This window comes from Piliocolobus tephrosceles, chromosome 14 (genome assembly GCF_002776525.5).
Source record: "Piliocolobus tephrosceles isolate RC106 chromosome 14, ASM277652v3, whole genome shotgun sequence".
NCBI classification, from domain to species: domain Eukaryota; kingdom Metazoa; phylum Chordata; class Mammalia; order Primates; family Cercopithecidae; genus Piliocolobus; species Piliocolobus tephrosceles.
The window spans coordinates 2,422,333-2,433,631 of NC_045447.1; the positions used below are offsets into that span (position 1 = coordinate 2,422,333).

Below are 11,299 nucleotides of genomic sequence, written 5' to 3' on the forward strand. Positions count from 1 at the left end.
AAAAAAAAAAAAAAAAAAAAAAAAAAAGGGGAAAAAGAAAATAACCTGTCCAGGCCTCTTGACTGGGAAGAGACAGTGTGTGGATGCCAGACTGGAACATTTGACTCCGGGATCTTCCCTTCATGCCAGCCCTTCACCCCAGGGAGTCCCAGAGAATGGGGCCTGGGAGGCCTCAGGACAGCCTGGCCACTGGAGAGGGACTCCCCCCAGACCTCTCTGGTACTTGCTGTTCCTCTCCTGCATTCAGGGGCTGGGGGGAGGTACTGCCAGCTGACCTCGGCCTGAGGCAGAGCTGCCACCAACAGGGAGGCGGCTTCCAGCAACTTCCAGGGTCCTTGCTGACACACTTGATGTGCTGTGTGGTGTCCCAGAGGAGATGCAGCCAAGGCGGGCTTCCTGGAGGAGGAGGCCCTGAGCCTGAGGAATGGGCTCTGAGGAATGGGCTGGATTGGCACAGGCTTCGAGGCAGGGAGAGAAGCAGGAGTGCTGGTGCGGCCGTGAGCAACCCAGGTGTGAGGGAGGGAGGGGCTTTACTGAGACTCAGGAGGCAGGGTGAGGGGCCAGGCCAGGCCAGCCTGAGAGCTTTGGCTGCCAGAGACACAAGAAGCCACTTCTGACACAGACAATGAGGGAGGAGGAGCATAAGCCCTTGTTCAAAAAGGACAGCATCAGAACGGCAGAGGCCGACGACTCCGGCAGGGTGGGAACTGCCTGCCACTGAGGAGCCCCTGCTGGGCTCCAGCTGTACCCGGGGGTCGGCTGGAAGCCTCTCTGGTGGGCTGGATGGTGGCCCTGATAAACACACCTCGGTGTCCCAACCCTGGAACTACGAGTGGGAGCTTATTTGGGGAGAAGGGTTTTTGCAGATGTCATTAAGTTCAGGATCTCCAGGTAAGATCATCCTAGATGAGGGTAGCCCTAAATCCAACGACAAGTGTCCTCGTGGGAGGCAGATGGAGGAGAGGCACGGGAAGAGGAGAGGCTGCGTGAAGATGGAGGCAGAGGCTGCAGCCATGCGGCCACAGGCCAAGGAGCCCCGGAGTCCCCAAGTGCTGGAGGAGGCAGGAAGGACCCTCCCCTGTGGCTCCAGAGGGAGCATGGCCCGCGGACACCTGGATTTCAGACTTCCGGCCTTCAGAACTGGGTGAGAATACATTTCCGTTGTTTTAAGCACCACCCCTCGGCCCCAGTTGGTGGCAATTTGTTATAGGAAACAGCCTCAGATCCATGAGAGGAGGGGAGAAATGAGAACCTGTCCGTTGACAGCCTCGTGGGTGAAGCGGGGTGGGGGCTGGAGTAGCCTCAGAGTACCACGAACCCCCTATTCTTCCACAGGAGGGCACAGGGGTCCCTCCAGGACTCGGGTCAGTCTTGAGTCTTTGCCAGCGTGGCCTCTGTGCACCCTTGCAGGGTCCTGGTGATGGCACTGTCCCCCCACTGTAAAGCCCGAGGCCAGGACGAAGCAGGGAGACTGGAGAAGGGTTTGATGCCAAGATTGGGGGTTCAGATGTTTCCTGTCAGAAGCAAGCGGGATCCCCCTGAGGCCCTAGCCTCAGCCCCTTCCCCAGCCACCCACCCCTCCTCCTTCCTCCAGCCCCAGCCACCCCTCTGCCCGCTCAGCCCAGAAACGCGCCCAGCCTCTCCAATCTGAACATGCCGCTGGGCCGCCCACAGCTGGTGCCCTCCTATCTCTGTTCCCCCAGCCTTCTCGGAAGGTGGAACAGGTGCATCTGTGGCCTCTTGGTGGTCTTCCCCATGGCTCCATCCTTTCCCTGTCACTTTGTCCCCTCCCTCTTTAACTTTGGTCCAGAGGACATCAACAAACATGGCTCGAGCAAAGGCTGAAAAACATGCTGTGGTGGACCCCACACATTCCCGTGGGAACTCACTGGGGAACGTGAGACCGAGGCTGAGGGCCTAGGGGTCCCGCCCAGCCCACCTGCCAGCTGACAGCGGGCGCCCCATGAGCTCGGCCCAGCCTGGCCTGGTCAGCAGCACCGTGGACTTGTGAGAAGTACTGGAGAGTTGGTTGTTTTAACTGCTGAGTTTTAGGGCGGTTTTGTTACGCAGCATCACCGTAGCTGCAGATACCAGATCCGCGGCCAGGCAGGCTCGGGCCCCAGTCCCCTTCTGGTCCCTGGAGACACTCCCTGAGATGACACGGTATTTCTGGTTCTTCTCTTACGGGCCCTATTTTCTCCTCAGTATCTTCTCCACCCTGTGTTTCATGGAGCCACACTCTCGGAACTTTCCTCGTACCACACTTCTCTGTTTTCTTCATGGGCTCCTCTACGTGTGAACGGGGCGGGCATCCCCTTAGTTCCAGCTGCCATTGATGTGCTCATGACTGGCCTGTTTTTTTTTTTTTTTTCTTCTGAGATAGGGTCTTGCTGTGTTGCCCAGGCTGGAGTACAGTGGTGCCATCACGGCTCACTGCAACCCACACCTCCTGGGCTCCGGTGATCCTCCCATCTCAGCCTTCTGAGTAGCTAGGGCCACAGGTGTGTACCACCGTGCTCAGCTAATTAATTTTCTTATTTTTTATAGCGGGTCTTGCTATGTGGCCCAGGCTGACTGCCCAGTGTTTGTCTCTAGCCTGGGCCTCTCTCCTGAACTTCAGCCCTGTAGGTCCAGCTTCCTCTGGGCCACCGCCATGTGAATGCCCCTGGCACATCCAGGTCCCCGTGTCCAAAGCTACTCAACGACTTCCTGGCCAATGGCTCCTCCTCCTCCTCCTGCCTCCTACTTCAAAGGGTGGCACTGCCCTGCACTCTGCCACCCACAGTGGAAGTCTTCAAGTCATCCTTGATTTCACTCTTGTGTCTACACCCTCCAGTCCTGCTGGCCTCCCCTCCCACAGGCCACTGGAAGCCCCCTTCTCCTTTTTCCCTCCCTCCACATTGCTCCCCTGGAAGGACACCCTGCCCTCTTCCCTGTCCCCTCCACAGCCACCACCATTCATTCTGCCACCTGGTCACACCTTTAGTGGCTCTCACAGCAACGTCTGAATGCTCCGACCTGGCTCCCCCAAGCCCTCTGGCTTCTCCCACTCTCCGCTCACCACCTTGGTGTTCCTCCCCTTCCTCCTCCACCAGCTTCCACGATACCACCACCGCCTGCACTAGGATCTCCAACAGTCGGTACTTCTGCTTCCTGTGTTAAAAATGCCCCATTCCAGGACTGTATCCTGGTGTTTGGTCTTAATCACTACCGTATTTTCACTGAGTAGCAGAGGCTCCCACTCGTAAGAGGCAATTAGTAAGTGCTGAGCTAGACACATGGAATCTGGACAAGGTTGGAATTATCAGGAGAAAAATGAGGACGTGTGTGCAAAATGGTGTGGAGAGAGTAAAAGCCTGCAGGCGAGAGGCGGAGACAGCCTCCCGGGTTAGACTGCTAACCTCTGAGAACGGGAACCGTGCCTTACTCATCTCTGTGCAGTAAAGGTTTTTTAAATGAATGGGATGAATGAGTACAGATCAGTCCATGCTTCAGGTCTAACCGAACTACAAAATTCATATTTAGGAGTGTGGTAAGAAAGACGTTATTCAGGACCGTTGAGCTAGGTACAGGGACCACTGCCATGGGGGCTTGCAGTGTGGAGAGAGATCAGGCTCAGCTCCGAATACAGCAAGGGCAAGCGGAAACTTACAACCAGGGAGCAGGGTGGGGTCAGTGAATGGAAAATTAATAGGATAAAACATCAGGGATGAGGGCGGTTCTGGCTAAACCGACCTGACAGGGTTCTTGCTGAAGAGAGGCTGGAGCTATCAGACAGCATCTGGGGGAGGAGGAACCTGACCAGACGTCGAGGGTGATCTGATATAGATGCTGGGAGTTCTTGCTAAACTCACTTAGCAAGGCTCTTTGCTAAAACAGGATTTTACAAGGAAGAGCACAGATGGCGTAGAAGGTTTAGGAGGCTGCCTAAGTTTGGCCAAGTAGACTCTGTCACACCCCACTGACAATGAGTCCTGGCACCACCTGCACCAAGGGCGGCTTCCCTCCCCTCTAGGTGCCCCCCAAACCTAGGCTTCACGGGAACAGTGGCTCTCTGACCTGCATGTGAATCAGAGAGACCTAGGCTTGTTAAAGCCAATTTCTTTGGAGAGCCTCCGTTCTACAGCAGTGCAGTCCAAAAGAAATATCACAGCAGGCCGGGTGTGGTGGCTCGCGCCTGTAATCCCAGCACTTTGGGAGGCCGAGGCGGGCGGATCACGAGGTCAGGAGATCGAGACCTCGGTGAAACCCCGTCTCTACTAAAAATACAAAAAATTAGCCGGGCGCGGTGGCGGGCGCCTGTGGTCCCAGCTACTCGGGAGGCTGAGGCAGGAGAGTGGTGTGAACCCGGGAGGCGGAGCTTGCAGTGAGCTGAGATCGCGCCACTGCACTCCAAGAAATATCACAGCAGCCATGTACGCAGTTTTAAATTCTATCTTAAAAACGTTAAAAGAAACAGGTGAAATTAATTTTAATAACATATTTTACTTAACCCAATAGATACAAAATATTATTTCAACATGTAATCAATATGAAAACATTATCGAGATGCCTTACATTCTTTTTTCCCGTTACTTCTTTGGGATCCAGCGTGTATTTTACCTTTAGAGCCCATACGGTCCCACGTGGTGAGTGCCCCGGGTGGGAAGAGCTTGCAGGTGGGTGAGCATCGAAGCGGCCAGAGAACTACAGCTCCCGGCATGCTCTGGGCGCGCCCCGTGACCACAGCGGTAGCCACAGCGCGCCCCCGGCGGCGGGAGCGAGGCACCTGTCTGAGAACCACATCTCCCGGCATGCGTCAGGGGTGCCCGTGACGCACTTCCGGTGCGGCGGCGACAGCGCGCCCCCGGCGGCTGCAGCGGCGGGAACGAGGCGACCGCTGAGGCCGCGGCGAGTGACGGCTGCCGGGCCGACGGGAGCCGGGGCGGGGCGGCGGCGTCCCAGCGAAGGAACGCGCGGGCGGCCTGGCCCCGCCCCCGCCCCGCCCGCCTGCCCGGTGACCTTCAGTGGCCCGGGCGGCGGGCGCAGGCCCCTGCGGCGGCGGCGGGATGTTTGTGCAGGAGGAGAAGATCTTCGCGGGCAAGGTGCTGCGGCTGCACATCTGCGCGTCCGACGGCGCCGAGTGGCTGGAGGAGGCCACCGAGGACACCTCGGTGGAGAAGCTCAAGGAGCGCTGCCTCAAGCACGTAAGGCCGGGCCCCTTCCCCCGCCCCCAACACCCGCCCGGGCCGCCTCCGACTGCGGACCCCACCTCAGTCCCCGAACTGCTCCGGCCTGGGGTCCGCCGCCCAGTCCGCAGCTCCCAGGCCCTCTTCTCCGGGGGTGGAGGCAGCGCCTCCTGCCCGGTTGTCCGACTCTCCCCCTTTCGGATCCCGCACCTCTGGACGCTCGTCTTGGGCCTGGTCGGCCGCCTGGCGGACCCCGGTCGCTAAGCGCTCGCCCGGTGCCAGCCGCCTGGCCGAGCCCTCTACACGCCAGCCTGTTAGTTAACTCTGCAGCTACGCAGGGAGTTAGGGGCAGATCGGGAAACTGAGGCCTGGAGAGTGGAGTCGCCGACCGAGCAGGGCCTGACAACTTGCCAGCAGTTGTACCTTTTTGCTGTTGGGGTGAGGTATTTTTCAGCAGCATCTCTTGAGAGCTGAGAATTAACGTAGGCTCCTTCATTAAGAGGCCCCCTACTCCTTCCTCTTCTCCTTTCCCGCAGAGCCGGCTGCTTGAACCTCTTTTCCTGGCTGGCGCAGCCGGGCTGGCCACGGTGCCTCTTAGCTGGAGTCCCTGAAATAGTGCCGCTGTGGGACAAGGCCCCGCGCCCCTGCTTTTCTCCAGAGGTAAAATTGGTCAAGAAGGAAGGCCCAGGAGTAGGGTCTCCTGGCTGAGACACTTTTTAAAGTTTATTCACCTGAAATACTCCTGTGTATTTAGTTCTTTAGGTTGCTGATTTTTGGCACTAGTTCTCGAGTCTCTAAAGGATTCAGTAAGGTCAGCTAAGAAGCCTGTCTGTGTGTCAGACCGGCCTCCTGTCTGTACTTGACATGATCTGAGGGCTTGGCAGAATTTAGGCTGAAGGAGGCTGCAGCTTTCTAGCAGCGACTCCATGTGATAAGTTACATATCTGTGTTGACAGGTTGAGTGCGTTAGACTTGAGCTAAGTGTGGTGTCTAAGGATAAACCTCAGTTCTTACCACAGCAGCTGCTTGCATAGAGTACTTTCGAGTTGCTTTTGTGAGCATGGTTCTGTGAAGTTCTGGAACTGTCAGAGGCAGGCTTGGCAAGTCCCCGTCTGGAACGCACTGGCTGTAAACAACTGGGAGGTGCTGTCCTCAGGATTCACACCAAAGAAGGGGGCTGAGCCTCCTGCGTTCAAGGGCCGGTATGTTTTGGTTGCTTTCTTGCTTTTCTTCTGGCCAGTCTGCATGATTTCGCCGTCTGGACAACCATTGGGGCAGCACTAAGCTCCAGCACCGGTAACTCTGTGGGCATCCAGGCTGCTGGAGCCAGGCGTTGTTGCTTGCCTAGTTGCTTGTGTTTTAAAAAACTTCTCCGGGCTGGGCGGGGATGACTCACACCTGTAATCCCAGCACTTTGGGAAGCCGAGGCAGGTGGATCATGAGGTCAGGAGATCGAGACCATCTTGGCCAACGTGGTGAAATCCCATCTCTACTAAAATACAAAAAAATTAGCCGGGCGTGGTGGCGAGTGCCTGTAATCCCAGCTGCTCGGGAGGCTGAGGCAGGGGAATCACTTGAACGCGAGAGGTGGAGGTTGCAGTGAGATGAGATCGCGCCCCTGCACTCCAGCCTGGCGACAGAGCAAGACTCTGTCTCAAAAAAAAAAAAAAAAAAAAACCACAACAGACAAAAAAATCCCACAAACTTCTCTGAGGTGCTGTATCCTCCCTGCGCCAGTGCAGAAGCTCCTCAGGGGCTGGGTTTATATCCGCAAGTCCAGGGCCAGGCTCAGAGTGGCACCAAAACAAACTTGTGGGTTAATGGCATAGACAAAAATGTCCCGTGGACTCCATACTGCATCGACATGGGATGTCACCTGCATTGGTGCGGCATTTAGTTTAATAATTCAGGGCGCGATGCACATGGCCATCATGACATTCTTTTATGAAAGGAAATAGGAAATGAGAACTATTTGATCCACAGATACTCACTCATGAATTTCATGAGCACCGGGAGTCAGTTAGGCAGCCAGTTCCGACGTGATGCTAATTATGATATTCCTGGTATTTATTACTCCATCTGATGTTGAGATGTATCATTTGGGATTTTTGTCATCCTACTTTAAACTGAGATTGTATTTCACTCTGCGGTCTCCGCAGGTGTGGAGGATCTGATTAGCAGGGGATTTCCACACCACAAGAGCCGACATAAATTTCAGGACTCCAGAGCTGAGTGTCAGAAAGGCTCCCCACCACCACATCCCATCGTGGTTCTGCAGGCAGGGCTAGAATGCATTAGTCAGAAAAGAGAACCCTCAAGTTGTGTATTTGAATGTCTCTCTGGAAGCCAGTGCCTGGATGTCATCCTGCTGTAGGCAGTGAGGTCTGGTGTGTTTTAGCTTTGTTCGTCCTCGCCAGGTCCCTAGTGCATGCTGACACCGGCATGATTTTATCCTTCCTCTTTCCCCTCTACCTGGAGGGGCATGATGTCGGCTTCTCCCCGCTGTGCTCCTGGGTATGCACTGCTGAATCGAGGGGTTTTATGATTACAACTGTTGCCGTTGTCTTTCCCTTTTCTGTTTTGTGCAAATTGGGATCACCGTGGTGATCTCTAGCTTCCACGGCCCTGGAATGGAGAAGCGGGCAGGGGAACTCGTCTTGTGCAACAGGTGGTTAATGAGTTTAGGAAAATCATACCTGTGGTGCAGTAGAGTTTTTGGTGTGTGTCGTAAACATTCATGAAATTCCAGCCTGGCCAACATGGCGATACCCCGTCTCTGCTGAAAATGTAAAAAATAGCCTGGCATAGTAGCGGACTCCTGTAATCCCACCTACTCGGGAGACTGAGGCACAAGAATCACCTGAACCTGGGAAGTGGAGGTTGCAATGAATGTAGATTGTGCCACTGTACTCCAGCCTGGGTGACAGAATGAGACCCTGTCTTTAAAAAAAACAAAGTGTTTATGAAATTGCCAAAATAGAACACAGTACGTACTAGTAGAGCTGTTAAATTTTCCATTTCCTAGATCGTGTGAAGATGGGTCCTCAGATGACGGATTGCATCAGGAACAAGCAGAAACCGAGTCACTGCTCTTCTGGGGAGGAGCAGGATGTAGAGGAGTGGGGGGTGTGAGGGCCTCCCTCCTCCAGCGGCCGTGGTTGGGGCTTTTTTGCTGCCATACCCCAGCTTCTGCTGAGGACAAAGAAGCAGAGTGACGGCCGGGCGCGGTGGCTCACGCCTGTAATCCTAGCACTTTGGGAGGCCGAGATGGGCGGATCACGAGGTCAGGAGATCGAGACCATCCTGGCTAACACAGTGAAACCCCGTCTCTACTAAAAATACAAAAACTAGCCAGGCGAGGTGGCGGGCACCTGTCGTCCCAGCTACTCGGGAGGCTGAGGCAGGAGAATGGCGTAAACCTGGGAGGCGGAGCTTGCAGTGAGCTGAGATCCGGCCACTGCACTCCAGTCCAGGCGACAGAGCGAGACTCCACCTCAAAAAAAAAAAAAAAAAAAAAAAAAAAGCAGAGTGACATGGTCGTCCTAGTGCTTCCATGTTGTTCCTGGTGTGCTGGTGACATGTGAACTACAGGTTTTTTGGGAATCGGTATGAGAATTATTTTGGAAAATTGCATTTCGTAGTCTGTATATTCTGAACTTGACAAATGAACTAGCCTGCAAACTTTAGGATCATGAAGAAGCACCGCCAGTATTTCAGGGAGCAGAGCCATTGTCAAATCCAGAGGCACTTGAGGGGCTCTCTGCCCTGTCGTAAATGGCAGGAGTGTGTCTTCCCAGTAGCCGCGTCCCCCCCTCACATCCCCTCAGCCTGGCCAGTTTTGTGTGAAAGAGTGAAAGCCCCTTTTTCAAAACTGTTTTCAGTCTTGAGAGTAACAGAAAATTCCAGTTACTCTTCAAAGGCCAGTGTTGAGAGGTGAAGTGTGTGCTTAGATTTTCTTTCCCAGCAAGCAGTTGTGTGTGCTGGGTGTTTCAGAGCCTCTGTGGCAGCAAAGGGAGGTAGAAAGTGAGCTGCCAGCGGGGCCTCTGCCCGGCCACCTGAGACGTCTGAGGACGGCCTGTCCTGGGGTGGTGCCCCGGCCCCGCTCCAGGCTGGGCCATGCTCCTGACCCACGGGCTGAGCCCGCTACCAGGTTTAGAAAGTGACCCTTGAGGGTTTCATCCTTTTCTGATCTTCAGGTAATTCTACCATCTAACCTCAGGGGATGTGTAAGAGCAAGAAAATAGTCTTCTCTCTGCCCAAGCTCTGAGTTCTGAAGGGTTTTCAGGCCAGGCTATGGAAACGGTGGGTATTTAGGTGGGCACTGTTTGGTGTGCTGTGGTGTGGTGTGATGTGTCGGGCCTTATGGTGCTGAGACAGATAGATAATAGGGTGGAGACGTGGAGCTCTGGACCGACTTGGGCAAGAACACGCAGGCACATGTGCCGACCTCGGTCTTCATCACGTGGCACCATCGGTGTTTGCCGTTCTTCACAAAATGGTGAGCCCACATGCATAGCCCCTGTGTCCAAAGGAAAGCAGAACTCCTGCAAGCCAGTGCCATGTGCATGAGTCAGGGACAGCTGTGCACTGTTTTGCAGAGAGGATGCTGGCTGAAATGAGGAGCAGGATCTACCCCTGCCAGCAGTTGGCTGTGAGGTCTTCGTAATGGCAGGGTTGGAAGGGGTCATAGCGTCTGCTCCAACTTCCTCCTGGAGTTTGCAGTCAGTAGCTGTCAAGATAGCTTCCCAGGTCCCCCTGAGCCCTGGTCAGAGGTGGCTGTGGTGTGTGTGAGGGGATCTCCTCACTGCTGCCCATGTGTTGCCTCCCATTCCCTGCGTGGGTGTTGCAGGGTTTCCAGGGCCCTGGTGACTGTGTGCCTATCGGTCCCCCTTCGAGCTGCCCAGGGGTGCAGCATGGCTGCTGCTTCGTGAGCTGGGCCAAGCCGAGAGCAGTCATGCTAAGTGCCCCTCTTATCCCAGTCTCAGGGTACAGCATGGCTGTTGCTTAGTGAGCTCGGCCAAGCCAAGAGCAGTCATGCCAAGTGCTCCTCTTATCCCAATCTCGGGCTCTCTGTGAGCCAGGCTTCTTTCTGGGCAGCCTCTTGGGCCCCTTTCTTGCATCTGTGGAAGAAAGAAAAACAACTGCCCAAAACGTAGGTAGACCTTTAGGCCATCAGAAAACGATGGATCTGCTCTTTTCATTTAAAATTATTTTCCAGATCTTTCTAGACCAAAGAAGCAATTCTGGTGGCTGTGAATTGTCAGTAGAGTGTGTGGTGTATGTCAGAGCTGGGAGCTTGCTTCAGGAGTACTCCTTGGGCTGGGGATCAGCTCACTGGCCCAGGGGATCTGGCGCTGTGATGCTTCATTTGCCATCTACTGTTAGTGGGAATTCTTGAATTTCATCCATGGTGGAATTTCCTAGCTCATAAGGAAACCCAGTAAATTCCAGGTGTGGCTTGGGATGCCAGGTCCTATGTTATTAGAATTACGATTTACTTATTTTCTACCTTGAAATATCTGTTTTTCCCCAGTGTGCTCATGGGAGCTTAGAAGATCCCAAAAATATAACCCATCATAAATTAATCCACGCTGCCTCAGAGAGGGTGCTGAGTGATGCCAGGACCATCCTGGAAGAGAACATCCAGGACCAAGGTAAGGCTGCTGTGGGTGGGCGGGTTGGCATCAGGCATCGTGCGCGGCTGGGGGCTCCGGAGCCAGGAGGGGGTGGTCCCCCCAAAGGAGTCAGTGTTCTGAGCTGGACACGAGCACGAAAATGAAATTGACTAGAAGCATTCTGGTTTTCCTTTATTAAAAAGAGTTCCGTTATAGAATACCTGTGAAAAACAGCAGAAATTGAAATGGAACAAGCAGCAGACATTTGAGACGCCAAACATGAATTTTGCTTTTAGTTCTGTTTCGGAGCAAAGCGAGAGACTCCAGGGTTTCTGCAGGTTTCACCTTCGTTGTGGTGATTGTTGTCAGCATCCCAGTGCAGTGTTAGACGCACACATCCTCCCAGTGCAGTGTTAGACGCACACATCCTCCCAGTGCGGTGTTAGACGCACACATCCTCCCAGTGCGGTGTTAGACGCACACATCCTCCCAGTGCGGTGTTAGACGCACACATCC

The 11,299-nt window shown here is 54.6% G+C and overlaps 1 protein-coding gene across 1 annotated transcript in view; it reads left to right on the plus strand.

Annotated features, from left to right (window-relative positions):
• The first annotated feature begins 4,819 nt into the window (after nucleotides 1-4,819).
• The window catches only part of UBAC1 (UBA domain containing 1), a 30,385-nt gene continuing 23,905 nt past the window's right edge, over nucleotides 4,820-11,299 (plus strand). Inside the window, exons 1-2 of the mRNA XM_023227596.1 lie at nucleotides 4,820-5,186; nucleotides 10,702-10,822. Coding sequence (XP_023083364.1) covers nucleotides 5,049-5,186; nucleotides 10,702-10,822 — 259 coding nt within the window. The 5' untranslated portion in view covers nucleotides 4,820-5,048. The remainder of the gene's footprint in view (nucleotides 5,187-10,701; nucleotides 10,823-11,299) is intronic.